The sequence below is a fragment of the Lissotriton helveticus genome, chromosome 11, assembly GCF_964261635.1.
Source record: "Lissotriton helveticus chromosome 11, aLisHel1.1, whole genome shotgun sequence".
In the NCBI taxonomy this organism is placed as follows: domain Eukaryota; kingdom Metazoa; phylum Chordata; class Amphibia; order Caudata; family Salamandridae; genus Lissotriton; species Lissotriton helveticus.
The window spans coordinates 1032149764-1032166360 of record NC_136072.1 but is presented as its reverse complement, the minus strand read 5'-3'; the positions used below and the strand labels follow the sequence as shown (position 1 = coordinate 1032166360).

General features: G+C 42.1%; 1 protein-coding gene across 4 annotated transcripts in view; it reads left to right on the top strand.

Moving 5' to 3' along the window:
- The window catches only part of ACAD10 (acyl-CoA dehydrogenase family member 10), a 524903-nt gene that overhangs the window by 152155 nt on the left and 356151 nt on the right, over positions 1 to 16597 (top strand). For all 4 annotated transcript variants that reach the window (XM_078667441.1, XM_078667438.1, XM_078667440.1 and 1 more), the window contains 2 exons: positions 6622 to 6817; positions 8857 to 9005. In XM_078667441.1, coding sequence (XP_078523567.1) covers positions 6631 to 6817; positions 8857 to 9005 — 336 coding nt within the window. In that variant the 5' untranslated portion in view covers positions 6622 to 6630. The remainder of the gene's footprint in view (positions 1 to 6621; positions 6818 to 8856; positions 9006 to 16597) is intronic.

Sequence of the window (16597 nt, the reverse complement as noted above, 5' to 3'; positions counted from 1 at the left end):
TGCGGGGTGGTGGGGGGGTCTGTTTATTGTATCTTTCCCTGTTCCTCTTTTTGGTTCTATGGCTCTTATGTATCCCCTAATTTCGTGGCGCGGTGTCGGCACGTAGCCCCCCGGGGTGTTTGTGCTGGCATGGCCCTTTTGGTATGTCTGCTGTCACGGTTTACTACGCATTCATTTCTCCTGTTGCCACTAGTTCCATGTGCCGAATTAGTATTGGGTGCTTTGTTAGCCGTGGGGGGCGTGCACTGACGCTGCGCCCTCACTTTCCCCCTCCCCTTTTTTTGATGTCCTCTTCCTCCCCTTTTTTCCTTTTCCCCACCCCATTTTCTTTTCCTCCCTTGGGTTGTTGTAACGGAGGGCTTTTAGTTTTGTAAACGTATTTTTCGGTGTTTTATTATTATGTGCCCTGATAGTGGTGGGTGGGTGCTGAGCAGCGATTGTGATTGTTCTTGATGTGGGACTCACGTTCTGCCTTTGCCAAAATGTATTGTTCTGTTGGTCTTTTCCTGTATTCGAGACTTCGGCTTGCTCACGGCCCACCACGGCCCTCTGGACTTTACAGATTGACATTATCCTGTGACACCCTTTTTTCTATTATAAAATTAACCTACTTTTATCCTGTCCGTGATGGCGACTCAAAGACTTGTTGCCTTTGCCTTTCATATGAGCTTTTTAGAAATCCTGTTGTCTCTCCTGTATTGCCTCGTATGTTTCTTTATTGTGGTGGCCGGCCCGGTGGGTTGTAGGCCCGTATCTGTGCGCGCCTTCTGTACAATAAAGGTTTAAAAAAAAAAATTAAAAAAAATAATAATAATCTTTGGGCGCAATTGCATGTGAGTGCTGGGAACAAGGATTCCACTTTGTTTTGGCGCACAGTTAAGTCTCCCTTTTTAGCGAATGACTCAGCCACCCGCCACCTGGACATGGCGATTCCCGCTGAAAAATGGGTTGCTCATTATTCAGAGATCTTTGGGGACTCCCTTTTAATATCTGACACCACAAGTTCTGAGGAGTTAGACATCACCAAGGATAATATCTACCCTATCGACATCATTTTCGATTTAGTGGAGGTGACTACCGCGCTGACTTCCTCAAAGACCGGGAAAGCTCCCGGCCCGGACGGAGTCCCTCTTGACATCTTTGTGAGCAACCTAGACTTATGGGCTCCTATTGTCACGCAAGTGATGTTAGCAGCACAGCAGGTTGGTCTTATCGATTCTTGGTCTTCCTCAGTGCTTTTGCCTATTTTTAAAAAGGGTGATCGTGACAACCCGGCCTGTTACAGGCCCATTTCCCTCTTGGACTCGCTGGGTAAGGTCGCCGGGAGACTAATCCTGGAACGCCTCCAGGATTGGGCTACGGAGAAGAAGATCCTAACTGACTTACAGTTCGGGTTCCAAGAGGGACTGGGCACTGTTGAGCAGGCCCTCAACCTGACTCTACTCCTGGGCAAATATGCTTGGGCCAAAGGCGGTAAGCTTTATTTGGTCTATGTGGACCTAAGCTCCGCCTTTGACTGCGTTATCCACTCTAAATTATGGGAGATCCTGCACAACCTTGGTATTGATCCCCCACTACTCAAATTCCTACGTGAGCTTTATTCGGATGCCAACGCTCGCGTGAGGTATGGCATCAACGGTGAGCTATCGGATACTTTTAACATCACAAAGGGCGTCAGGCAGGGGTGCGTCCTTGCTCCATTCCTATTTAATATCTATACAAATGGACTGGAGCAAGCGATGCTGGTGGACAGTAAAGACCTTCCATGCATAAATTCCCGCCCAATCCCCGCGTTACTGTACGCCGACGATTCAGTCATCCTAGCGAGAACACCGATCCAACTCCAGCTCCAACTGGATAAGTACTGTCAGTATATGCTTTCGCTAGGCCTAAAAGTCAACAAAACCAAGACCTTCGTTATGCAATCTGGCAAAAAAGCCTCTAAATGTAAGCCTCTCTATATCGACAGTACTAGGTTAGAATTTGCCAGAAAATATCCATATCTAGGGATTCTCATCGATGACCGGTTGTCGTGGAAACCTGCCACCTCTAGTAAGACACTGCAATTCCAACGCACTACAACGGCGCTGTCTTCATTTTCTAGGAAATTGGGTAAACCTGCCCCTGCTGTACTTATGAAAATATACCAAGCCAAATGCCTGAGTGTGGCCACTTACGGAGCGGGTGTATGGGGCTATGCTCCCGTTAATGAGCTCCAAGTTATTGAAAATGACTTCTTAAAATATGTACTAGCTCTCCCCCGCAGTGCCCCCAACTACGGCAGCCATGTTGAGCTCGGCTGGGATTATATCACTGATACCATCAGATACCAACCGATCCTCCTCTGGCATCGTATTTGGACTAAGGAGCAATGTCTCCTCACTCGGTTGTTAATCACTGACTGCCTGACACTGGCTCACTGGAAAAGGATCCCTTGGCTTTTGTATGTTTTTAATTTCCTGAATGATCTGAATTGCCCAGCGTTTTTCACAAACCCTGTCTCATTAACGTTTATTCCAAGAAAGTCTCTGAAGAACTTATGTGTCACCCATTTAAGAGCTTTACGTATGTCTTCTGAAATCGGTAAACATACTAATACCCATTTAATGATGGTACAATCCTCCTTTGGTATGCAACCATATCTGTCTTTTTATTTATCAAATTACGATAGATATGTTCTAGCCAGATTTAGCTTTGATAGCTTTTATCGTCTTGTGTCATTCCCTGTGCCTCTAGACTGGTCCCGTGAACTATCCAGATGTCCTTGTGACGATTGTTCTGTCCAGTCCACCCTGCACATAACATTATTTTGCAGCTTGTATGAGACCCCGCGTAAACGCTGGCTGGTTCCACTACTACGTCAGTTTGGGCTGAGAAGATGCAGACCTGCCCTTTTGGCATTACAGTTTTTAGACACTCCATATGTTGCCAAATCCATAGCCTGTTTCTTAAAGGCCTGCTTGAAAATTCGCTCTCTATCTGCTGTTTCTGCATCGTAAAATATTTATGTTGACTGTGTGTATAAACTCTTACAGGGATCCCAGAGGTTCCAAATGTACAGATGACGTTTGGAAATGCTAATTTTATATCTTTGTATATAGCAATTAACAGTGTTTCTTCTTTTTTCTTTTAATTGTTGGAAAATTTTATTACAATGAACTTTTATGATTGTAAATTCAATCGAAATAAAGTTTGTTTTGACTTTGACATATATATTTTATATATATCCTGTGTGGTGTCCTTTCATTTGATATTCAAGGGGTTACATATGGTAAAGCAGCTGGCTTTACACGCCCTCAAGAGTCTTTTAGCCTAGGACTGTTCTGTCCATGCTACCGCTAGGGTAGCTGGTCTATAAGGTTGACTTACAACCATCACCATAAGGGTTGTTTGGACTGGTGCAAGGTATTCACTAGAATAGTGAACATCATATACCAGGCCAACTTCTCACAATGGAGAGATTATGCAGAGTTCTCAAAATAACTGAAGGCTAGGATTATCCTCCTTGTAATGGCAACTCTTCCAAAACCGCTGTCAAACATTGATGAGTTCTGATAGGCAACAAAGTCCTCCAAGATGGTTTAGTGATTTGCATGAGTAGTGACGCATACACCATTCTTTTGCTGTCTTGTTATTTGTCTCATCCAGCCCCTGCCCTATTTGTTGTCTTTCAAGGGGGAGATGTATTGTGATGTTTGAAAATGGGATGTTTCCCCTTTCTTTCACTTTTGATCTGTTCCCATATGTTGTAGTCCTGTCTCCTTTTAGAAAGTTCAATGATATTTTGAATGTACATTCTACTGGAAAGGCATTGGTGATTAACATCTTTCCAAACACTTCTTTCTCTCTAATAAGTACCGTTGCAACAAATGCCATGCTAGCTGTTCGGTGTAGCCTGGCGCCTGATATCACATGTTTGGCCACTCTATATTACATGTGTGGCGAGAAATCAATCTGACACCTACGAGTGAATTAGTCTTTTAAGCCTGGAACTATCGGCCGTATCATTTTCAGTTTACTTATGTTCATATTTTTACGTTTTTACTGTGTTTACATGGGATTTCATACATTTTTGTGTGACCTTTGAGGGACACTTTGTAGTGACTTCAACACTGCAGTGATGTCCATGTAATGAGATGAATATCAGAAATGTCCCCTTTTTTTGGAATCTAATGGTCTACAAACATCCTTGAAACAGCCGATGTGCACCTGAGCTGATTATGTTAGGTGACTAAGGTGTCTCTTACTTAAAATGACAGTGGTCACCTTGTGCGTTGGTTCCTACATTCTTCCTACTCTATACCTCTGACCCCTGTGATGATGAAGGATTTTGGACAATAACGGGTAGTGGAGGACAGTCATGGCCGGTCTAAAATAAACATGCACAACAATAGTGAGTGGCTGCCAACTGTAGTGGACTCCAGCATTTGCAAATGTGGACCATCCCCAAAGCCTTTCAAGGGCTCCTTGCTCATATGCTGTCAGTGCCTTCAAAAACGCTTGCTACCAATGGTGAGCATAGGAAGAGAAGGGGCTTTGTCTCACCTCTGGCAGTGTGCAGGCCTAGCGTCTTATTTAGAGGAAGGTATTACTGTTCAAATGTTCCTATTTCAGGAGAAAATGCTCGAACTTGAGGATACTTCAGTATGGTGAAGGACATGCCACTGGTGAATTAATCTCTAGGAATGACACTTCCCCCAGGAATCATTGTATTCTTCAATACTACCCAGCTCTAAATGCGGGCCGTATACTGCTAAACCGCAAAGACTCCAAGATAGTGTATGTGATGCACTAGCCACCCTTCCTTGTTCTTACAAAGAAACTCCTGACACCCTCTCTACTTCACTTTTTAATATACTTCTCCCTCTCTCTTTGACGTCTTCTTCCTCTCCACTTTTGTCTCTCTCTCTCTCCCTACTAGTTCCTTCTAATTTTCTTTTATTGAACTGTACCATTCTCCCTCATCTTTTTGTCTTCTCTCAGTCTTTTCTGTCCTCTACCTGTCTCCCATGAAGGGCTAACATCTTTAATGTGCTAATTAATCTATGATATACTTAGCTGGATGTTGTTTAAAAAGTGGCTCAACATTTTGTTATTGTAATATGACCATATTATTTTACATGTTTCTATTTCTTTTTTACAGTGCAAAGTCCTTTAAAACGTTAGGGTAGACATTATGGTTGTTTTTTTCCATACAGGGAGGAGTGATAATCATTAGTATCTCTTTTCCCTGCTTGTCCACCACCCCCAGAACTCTGACAAATTTCATTTATTAAGGTGAACCCCCCAGTGGTGAGCCAATAGGTTTTTAACCTGCATGTGAGCTCAGCTATGTTTGCTGCCTTACTAGTCAGATGGTGCCAGTGGAAGGGGCCAGAGGATGAAAGTGCATTGAAGCACCACCTTTATGGTGGATCCAAGTTTCCTAGGGCAGACAACCTCAAAATGTGTTCGTCTCTCCCCTGATGAATCAGACTTCTTGGGGCGGTAACTCAATTTACTACAACATTGTCGCCTGTCTTTTAACAGGCCACCATCATCGGCTTGAAGAAACACACCATCTGTCTTACTTGGGTTCTAAAAATTCTGGCTCTGAATTGCTACCTGCTTAGGCTACTATGTGATCGCTCAGACCAAAGATAAATAATTGTTCTATTCTAAGTGAGAACTGAATTAAGAGGTGATATCCTGCAACCTAGCACATTCTCCACTTTCTGCCAAATAGGGTAGAATTAAATTGAAGTTTCTGTGTGTGTTCTACAAGCCAGTAAACATGCTGACCCCATCAACATATGCCTCAACTTCTACAATTGACCCACGAGAAGCCTTAGAACAATCTTGAAATGCTGCAGTCCAGCTAGCAAATTGTTGGAGGCATTTTACTTCCAGTGCTACGCTAAACTCTTTGGAATGGTTCCCTAGTAAAATTAATATCAGTTGGATATTTACCAGTTATTTGAAAATCCAAAAAGGTTAGTGGCAATATGGCCTCCGAGACTGAAAAGGTGAAATCGTTTTATAAAGAGAGCTATTTATCTCCAGTCGTTCTAGTGGTGGTCTGACTGTCTTTCATTTTCGTTTTCTCTTTTTTATTCATAGATCGGTGGTACAATATGATGAAGCATTTCCTGTCTGCTCATTTGACATTTCCTAGCACCCCCAGCTGGCATTTAAGTACGGCTTAATGCAGTGCTGCATTCTCTAGTTTGCAACGAAGTCTATCCTAGGCCACGCTCTAAGCAGGGAGACATATTGCCCTAAGGCGGACCACACTCTGACTTCATTTACGCTTGCCCCAGTCTATGAACAGCTGAGCCTGCACCCTCTGCCCTTCTCAGATGTTAACTTGATATCATATACGTACACTCTGGGACCACACAGTCTTATGTCAACATGTTCATACACTGGGGTTTACCTGTAATTAGCATGTGATAGTAAAAGGAAATACAATTTGCAATGCTTTTGGCCAACTACTTTATTCAATATATGCTATTTAGATGGTGTAACCTTTGGATATCGTGGGAGTGCATCCATAAAGCATGACGTATTGAATCATTTATATCGATAATCTATGTGAACGGAGCATTTTTTAAATTGTTCCTTTGTGTATTTTCCACACAGTTGTGCAAAATGTATGCCGCAAGAATTTTCCGAGCTTCGTATTTGCAACTTCGTAGAGGGTCTGCAAATTTGCACCACCAAAAATATGCCGTCGGAAGTACTTTATGCTGGAGTCGGGCAGCTTCTTCTGGGTATAAAGCTGTCATTTTTGACATGGGAGGAGTTCTTCTTCCATCACCATACAAAATGGCAACAGGTGAGTAATCAAACGTATTTTTATAACTCTTATTGGATATTTTACCTGTAGAAAAACATCAATGCGGACACTGCTGTTTAATGTTGAAATGCCCCCAAGTCTCCTTTCTTGCTTTTAAATAGTTTTTTTATTAAAAGCACCACAGGAAGACAGATTCCCAGGAACCCAATAGTTAAAGAAATACTAGCACTTCCCACATAATTCTAAATCAATGGGAAAACATTTTGAAACATCTTGTTTACACAGTATTGTCCTCTTCTACCTAGGGGTAAAAGAGGAAGCAGAGCAACAAAGCAAGAACTGTTCAGGTCATCATTATCACTAAAATTGATAATTCCACAAGTTGCTCCTCTTCTCCCCGAGGAGTTAAACCCTAGGTCATCAACACTCCCAGAGGACAACCTTGGATGAACATGATGAAGCTCACATTTACATGTACCCCCACCAAGAAACCCTCTAAAACCCCTCTTACAGAGTCCACCTACACAAACGTGCCATACCCATTTTTCAAACTTTATTTTGGCTATTAAGCCCACAAATTCACACCCTCATTTTTAGCTGGTAACTTTTTTCTTATTTCTATTAATGTCATGTTGCCACCATTAAGACTTTTGCCCATATTTAATTTTGGGCAGATGGGATACTCTGTGAAAAACGTCCCCCTTATTACAAATACCATTAGCTATAATGCAGTTGTAAAATGGTGGATGGGATATCTGTCATGTTTGACAATAACCCATCCATCACAGTTCCTTCCATCTCTATTTTATCTTTGAATGCCTTGTAGGGAGTGCTAAATGCTTTCCCCGCTAGCTGCCTCCCACACTCAGTGCCATACCCCAACACCGCTCACATCGAATACCTTCCTTACCCGTGCCTCTTCTTGAATGTGAGAGGAAGCCCTAGGACCTTCCATAAGTTGTTCAAAGTCACAATGCTTTTGTTTAGCTTATCTGAACTAACAGAGAATATATCTCAGACTAGCACAGTTTTCACTGGCTGCCACATATGGACAAATTCAATTGAATTTCCTGTGTGTGGTCAACAGAGCCAATAGAACTCATGAGCCAATCTACATATGCCTTTACTTCTAAGATTGGCCCATGAGAAGCCTTAAAACAATCTTGAAGTGTTACATCCATATGATACGGTGTAGCAAGCAATTTGTGGTAGGAATTTTTCTCCTTGTACTTGGGTAATGATGGCATCAATAGCGCTATCACAGAAAGTCACCAGTTCCTGAACGTTGGACTTGGTCATGCCCTGTCATTCCCCGAAGTTGTGCTCATTCTGCACTGGTTTCTGTAATTCCGGTCCAACATTTTTCACTCTACTGTCAAGGTCTTCCAATTTTCATTCTACCAGTCTGAGTACCTTCAATATTTTCCATCTTTGTTGTCAGTTCTGTGTGCAGTTATTTACGCAGTACCAAAGTGTGAAACGAATCCATTAAATGTCAATTCAAGGTCAATTAATTTTACCCTGAGAAAGTAATTCCTATTAAAAATATAGTCGTCTTGTTCGTGTGCACATCTGTTGTGTTTGAGAATTTCCAATCACCTGGGGTGTAAGGTGTAGAACTGTGAGTGCAGTGTTTCCTTAACAATGTACTGCGTGTACACACATGAAAAGTAAAGATAATTTATCTATCCCGTTGGCCAACAGGAATTGAAGCCAGTGTCACGCGTAACAACCATACCTGAAATGACCAGAGATCAGTTTGTGGTGTGCCCTTAATAAAAAGTAAATGATTTCTATCGGTATCCATTCATTACAGATTATGCCCGTTACCTGAAGACTTGATGTGTAACAAGTGAACATTCCAAAATCTTCTGTGACCAATAACCGTATAATAAATCTCTTTCTTAACTCTGCAGTCATGCATTGTTTGAGTTGGCCGAAATGTTTACAAAGATTTATATTTTTCTGGCATTTAAAATATAAAATGTAAATCTTTTATCTTTCATTTTCTTGAGTAGGGATATATATTTAACCTGGTACCTACTTGTTATGTTTATTCATTATCATCCAACATGTAGAGTGGGAGGCACAGCATCAAGTTCCACCTGACACTATCATACAAGCAATGCTGTCTGGAGGCGAAAGTGGACCCTGGTTCAAATACATGCGTGGCGAGATTTCTGTTGAAGGCTTTCTGGAAGAATTTGGAGAGCTGTGCTCTAAAATAGTGAGTCATATCCCACCGCACTGCATAATTAGCTTGTTTTAAATACTTGTGCACATTATCTGTTAATGATCCAAACATGTTATGGATCAGTCATTGATCTACCAGGATGAAAAACCTTTGAACTTTGTTTTTTTTTACCCTGTTTTCGTGTTGAACACCGTAATTCCTTTCTTGGTCTCTTGTACCATCTAATTTAATTCTGTGACTTTCATATTCAGGTTTTCAATTTTGCTGAAGTTGACTCCTAGTTGGTCTGCCTAGTTAGCTGTTCTTGCTGCATCTGGTTATTCCCCATATAAGTCTTGAATTGCCACTTCAACACCAGTGTTATGAGTATGATGTTAATGGCAGAGTCACTGCACTAACACCCGTGTTATGAGTAAGATGTTAATGACAGAGACACTGCACTTACATTGCATACTGAACGTCTACTGTATATCGTCTGATGAGCTTCAGAGAGAATTTGTTGCTTCCAGGGTCCAAGTTTTAAGGTGCCTCAACGTGGCTGGGTGGGTCTACCTCACTCTATGTTCAGGACAGAGTGAACCATTCTTAGCTGCCTTCATCATGTCTAGAAGCCTTGGGCATCAAAGTAATATCCATTTCTGTTATTGTTACCTCATCCCTCTTTGTAGCAGTAAAGATTTATGGGCTCATGAAGTCATGCACTGAGACAGTGAATGTCAAAGGAGTCTACTACCTTCTCTAAAACCTGCAACAGAAATGCCCCAGAGATGAAAATTAGGAACTGTTGACTAAACATTAATGTCTTTAAGTCTATTTATTTCGGATTGATAAAGAGAAACTGATCACTTGGGCCAGTCAGCTTGTGCACAAGTGTAATTGTGCTTGTGGAGAATGAGGGGGTGTCTCTAACACCAGTGTGGGGCATTAGTGTCTGCTCCTTCAGGATCCCGCATATATTTTCTTGAAAAACATTTGAAGACTGGGCGCTGTGAAGGAGTAATTTAGAATACCCTTCTTTTTCAATACAGTTATCTTCATGCTTTCTGGGAGCTGCTGATCACCACATTAGCCTCTCTTCTGACCGCAAGATGGTTATGAAAGGGAGTGTGATCATTGACAGAATTGACCAATGTCATTAAAAAACAACGATTATGTCAGCATTTCTCTGGAGCCATGCGCCTTGCACTGAAACACTTTCAGGCACATGCATCAAAGCTTTATGCGATCGCAAACGGTGCGGATCGCAAGAATCGGCCGTTTGTGATCGCAAACTTAGCTTTTGCGATGCATCAAGGGTCAAGGCCCTCGCAATTTGAGAATTCGCAATTAATTGCGAGTTCTCAAATTGCGAGTGCATTTAAGGAATTGCATTTTGCGGTTCCTTTAATACAATGCAAGAAGCACTTTGAAGTAGCGATTTCGCTACTAGGGGTCGCAAATTGCCATGAAGTTGAACGTCATGGTAATTTGCAAAAACTTTGAAAAATGCACTAAAGGGCATTTTTCAAAGTTGTAGGTTACACACACACATGTCCTTGGGACATGTGTGCGCAACATTTGTGCACATATCAACTTCAGGGGTGCAACAGGCTGTCTTTTTGACACCCTTGCACGCTTGAAATTGCATGCGCAATTTGCGAGGACCTATTGGTACTCGCAAATTGCGCACGTAATTTCCCATTCATTCCTATATGCCTGTAGGCCCATAGGGATGAATGGGAAGCCAAGACTGGATAAAAGCAACAATATTGGAAATTTGTTCCCTGAATCTGTATTGACTACAATTCTAAATACTTTGCAAAACTCAGCCACAGCTCTAGAATTTCAATCACATAAAATGGACTTGCAGCTCTCCGTCTTACAGACAATGGCTGACTCTATTTCAGGAATTGACTGGAAAATCTCAGAATTAAATGGTCTCATAAAGAAGGGCCAAGATGCGGCTCACACAGTTCAAATGACACCACCACCATGCCCCTGGGAACCGATCTTAGACAAACTATCAACTCTACCATCCATGTTAGGGGACCTGAAATGCGACCTAAAATCAGCAGTCCCACAAATTTCTGATCTTCGCACAGAACACCCTGCAACATAAGCAACGAAGCAACGTTAGTGATCGAGCCGCCAGCCGAACAGACTGCAACTGCCAATCCACCCCCAGATGGTAGAGAAGCTTTACTATCATTGTCAGGGGACACAGAAACTGAACCTACGAACCACACCGCAACTCAAGTTGAATCGGCACCAGTCAACGCTCAAGCCCCCAGCAAGACTCGTAGAAAGAAAAAAAGGAAAGGAAGAAACCGGTCCCTAACTGACGCAAGATCCTGCACAGAAATACAACAAAATTCATCCTCAGTAGTAACGACTTGTGGTCGGAAACCCAAAGACATGGAACAACTGCTACTCTAATCCTTGCACGAGGATCTAGAGAGTCTTCTACCATCGGCCACTGTCATTCCTCCAGCAGCTTTGACAAAATCAACTGGCAGTGCCATCCAGAAATCTCGAACTAGCGAAAGCAAGCGGGAGCTTTCCCAAGCAAAAACAACCCAACCAGCACATAATATTGACCCAACAACCCCTGAACACATTCTAACAATAGAAACTCAGGACACTGCTACGACTAACAACATAGAGCTATCCCAGCAACCAATACGAAGATCGAATAGCAACACAAGAGTACTGAGGACAGATAACCATCAAAGTGAGCAACCAAATTGCCTACACATTGGCAGCCCAAGCCGTCCCTCCCAGTCCGGCCACCATGGCCATGAGGGACCACCAACAAAGCCAACAACAGTGCATCATCAGGACAGTCCGACAACCATCCTCTTCACTCCTGAATACACGTCCCGAGGTAGGGACGACATACTGAACAGGGGAAACATATTAAGACTTTTACACTCAGTTACAAACCTAGAAAACATCAGCTCCTCTGACCTTCTTCAAATAGAGTTTCTGTTAAGCAACGATTCACAACGCTCAGAAACAACAAAAGCAACCTGGAACTCCCATCGAGACAGCTAAGAAAATTTTGGAAGAAGAAGCAACGTTCCAACAATGGGGGATTAATCTGAGACTTGTAAAGCAACCTCGCTATCCGACACCTTTTTTACCCCTTATCAGGTTATCGGCGCGAAAAAATACCAACTCAATACTAAAAGCAGCTAGGAGCAATTCTCCAAGGGCGTACTCCCAAGATACAAAAACACTTTTTTCTGGTCAAGAACCAAGACATTGTGGTCACGTTTCGCCAGTCACTCTTCTCAATTGGAAGTCAATTCAACTAACAATCTACACAACTAATGATACAAATTGTCAAAGGGGAAAAACTTTGATGATCCCTTAGAAAAGACCAGGGAAATCAGCGCATGCTCTTGGAACATCAATGGCCTAGCCAGCAAAAGCAACGACCCAGAGTTTCTACTATATCTAAACTCATTTGACCTGCTTCTGCTCCAAGAAACCTGGGATGAAAAGGCATTTGAGCTGCAAGGGTTTACATCTTTGCCTTCCAGCAAACAAAAATTCCACCTTTGGTCCCAGATCGGGGGGCCTAATGATTTTTGCCTCAATAGCAGCAATAGGCGAGATTGACAATAGAATCTCATATAGCTCCTCCTAGTGCAATACAGGTGGTAAAGATTTCACTCTGGTTACATAAACAGCCTCAAGATGTAATAATAATCAATACTTATATCCACCCTAAACAGAAACAACAAGCGGCCAACGATCTGATAAAAGCCTTGGAAAAAATAATGTAAGAAGAGGACTCCGATTTAATCATCTTGGCAGGAGACTTCAACATGTTTCTCGTTAGTTCAGATCCAGATGACGACCTCAACCAAGAACTGAATGCTGCATGGGAAGTGCCAAGACAAGGCTCCGCAAAAATTAACAAACCAACGAAGTGTTAAAAAAATCTACTTCGACAACTAGAACACCATAATTTAGGAGCCTTGAACGGGCGCTATGTCGAAGGCGATCCACCTGTCGCAACTTTTTATTCTAACAAACAATCCTCCCACCTAGACTACCCGTCCACATCTCTAAATATGCTTGGCTGGGTAACAGCGTTCAAAATAGGGACGAGCAACCTTAGTGATCACCTGCCCAAGAAGTCACAATAAAAGTCAACTCACTACCGGAAATTGATCCACACATAGGTATTGACATTGAAGTGACTTCAAATCTAAGGCGGCTTCGGTGTAATCCCGATAACATCGACTCCATACGCCTTGCAGCGAAAACTCATTTCACTCAAACGGCAAGCTCCACAACTAAGTTGTCAGAAGCTTGGCAAAACTTCATTCAAAACATCAGTGAGAAATTGTTAAAAAGTTCGTCAAATTGTTTACGTCAAGGAAAGGGAACTTCAAACAAATTACAATCTACCCCAGCAATGAAAACGCAAAAACGGTTAATAAACCGAACATTGAGACAGATGCGAAAAGATCCAACAAATCGTGACTTGCAAACTGTCCTATGGAAAGCGAAAAAACTGTTAAAACAGAAGAAATGGGAAAAACAGAAACAAAAAAATGACGACCTATGGGCAAAACTTCTTTATGAAGTAAAACGGAAAAATAGCTCAAGATTCTGGCAAATGATCAAAAGAAAAAAGAATCCAATGGTCGCAGGACTATTACGACATAGTCCTCTCACCCCGGGCACAGGACAGTTGCTGGGTCTCCAGCTATGTTTAATATAAAAACGTGGCTTCAACGTAATTGTTTATCTGTGAATTTATTCCATCTTCATAATTCACATTAATCACAAAGATTTATATGTCAAATGCTTCTTTAAACATCATGTATTTGGTTCCCAAATTAGTCATGTCCAATGCATTTCGGTGCATCTAGCACCTTCATCAGGGAGATCTGATTCACGAAGTTAACCGCTTGTATTGGCTCCTTGCTGCATTTTCTAATCATTAGAAAATGCAGCAAGGAGCCAATACAAGCGGTTAACTTTGTGATTAATGTGAATTATGAAGATGGAATAAATTCACAGATAAACAATTACGTTGAAGCCACGTTTTTATATTAAACATAGCTGGAGACCCAGCAACTGTCCTGTGCCCGGGGTGAGAGGACTATGTCGTAATAGTCCTGCGACCATTGGATTATTCAGTACACTCAGGGAGGAGAGTGATACCCACGGAGCACGGTTAATTTAGGGAAAATTTGCGGTCTGTGCACATCCCACATCCTTGAAGCAAAAGAAAAAAGAACCCAGAATATCTCGGCCTAAATTCAAACATATTGGAGGAAGTATGGAAAAAATACCTATTCAAGCACTTTAACAATGAGGACAGCCTTGAGAGGTGCTGACAAAAATACTCAGTAAAGAAGCTCTGAGGGAAAAAACAGACAATTGCTACACAGCAACCAGGACCCAAGAAACACGCTTGAATGGGGTCATGCTCCCACATCGAACGGATAAACTAATGCCTGAACCAAGTTCTTCTTTCCACACCGAGTTTGGACCACTGACCACTGTGCCAGCCGACAAAAGGCAAATAGCAAGGGGTAGACCAAAAGGAGCCCCGGGGCCAAACGGCATTCCACCAATGCTGTATAAATCAGACGCGGAATTTTGGAGTGCAGCGCTAACACCAATATTTAACAGCATAAAGAACACCCAGACTCTTCCCGAGTCCTGGCATGGGTCAGTTATCGGCCCAATTTTTAAACATGGCAACATGAAACATCCAAACAATTATCGGCTTATCGCCCTCATAGACATGGAGGCTAAGTATTTCGCAAGAACCATGCTGGAGGAGTTAACGTCATGGGAATCTGAAAACTCAGTAATTACGATCAACCAAACAGGGTTCTGCAGGGGCCAAGGGACCACAACTAACATCATGGCACTGACCCTGCTGATGGAAGCAGCAAAAGAGATGAAAAAAAAACCTATACCTCTCCTTTATTGACTATACTGCCGCATTCGACCACGTGGATCGAAACAAACTTTGGCAGAAACTGGATAACTGGGGAATACCTAAACATCTTCTAGACGTGCTGATACTACTCCCCTCAAACACCTGGATTAAAGTTAAACTAGGAGCGGGCACACACCTCTTTAAACCCATTCCGACAACAAAAGGGTTAAAACAGGGGTGTGTGCTAGCACCAATTTTATTCAATCTTTTCCTTGCTGACCTACCAGGGGAACTCGATAAATGCCTTAGTCATGCACCGAAACTAGGGAAAATTCCCCTGTCCAATCTGCTATATGCGGACGACTTGGTGCTGATAAGCCGGACAACTATGGGCCTCCAGCATCTCCTGAATGTAGCCCACTCCTTTTCAGTAAAGAATGCCCTGCAAATAAATTTCAAAAAATCATGGCAGTGAATTACAACAAAAAAAAAGAAAAATTAATTGGCACATAAATGGAGAAGGACTGGACCTGGTAACTACCTATAAGTACTTGGGTATAATTCTGGACTCCGAGAACTCGTTTAAACCTCAATTGGACTCCTTAAGAGGAAAGGGAACCATGACCTACCTGGCTATAAAATCTTTAAAGGCCAAACTCCCTGATCTAACGCTCAACCCTCTCCTCCAGATCCTGCGTGCAAAGTTACAGCCGATTCTTGCATATGGGAGTGAATCCCTTCAAGGGAAGGACGCCACATTACTGGATATAGTTATAGCTAACTCATACAGGGCTATCTTCAACCTGCTAAGATATGTCTCGCCTGCACAGATCCGGCTAGAATTCTGTATTCTTAAACAAACACTAGATAGGCGGAGTGCGTATGTTACCAGCTGGCATAAGAATCGCAGTGCTGAGGTTGGCTCTCTAAACTCCAACGTATGGGAAGAGCTGCTCCGACATCTTAAATCCTCAACCAGAGACTACCTACTTGACTCACTTCAAGTCCTAGGTCTGTCTGACGTCTGGGACACACCAACAGACCTCTTATCTTTCAAAAAAGTTGCAAAAAAATCAGCACGTATTATTTCATCTATTGAGGACAAGGAGGCATTAACGAAAAGAGCGCATGGCTGGATCACGGTCAGTGACTACGGAAGAACGCAACCACAAGCATATCTCAACATTGCCAAGAGCCTAAAAACGAAAGAAAAGTTTTTAACATTACGCCTCGGCGTAATTCCAGTAATCCCACATTTACCACCCTGGGGAAGAAAAAACTTTCCACAGCAGTGCCGCCTTTGCCTAACTGACCAGGAAGACATTGTCCATGTGATATGTATTTGTCCCAAACTAAAGGATTTAAGGTCCAATTTATTACAGTCCTTTTTTAAATTACATGGCGTTCGGACATGCAGGCAGGCTGTTAAACTGTGTTTTAACCCCAGCAATACCAAATTAAACTGCCAGGTCGTAAAGTTTTTTGATTTAGCAGAAAAAAGATACAAGAGCACTTGATGACCATTGAAAGATTTTATGGACAATGATGAACTGAAATTAATCAAATTTTCAATTTGAGGAGATCGCACAAATGAACTTTTTAAATAATTTTTAGTAATGTTTTAAAGTTTTGTAAAGATTTTAATTAATCATGTACAAATAAATGATTTACCATTTACCATTCCTTATTTGCGAATCGCAATTTGCAGTTCACAAATAAGGAATGTGAAGAA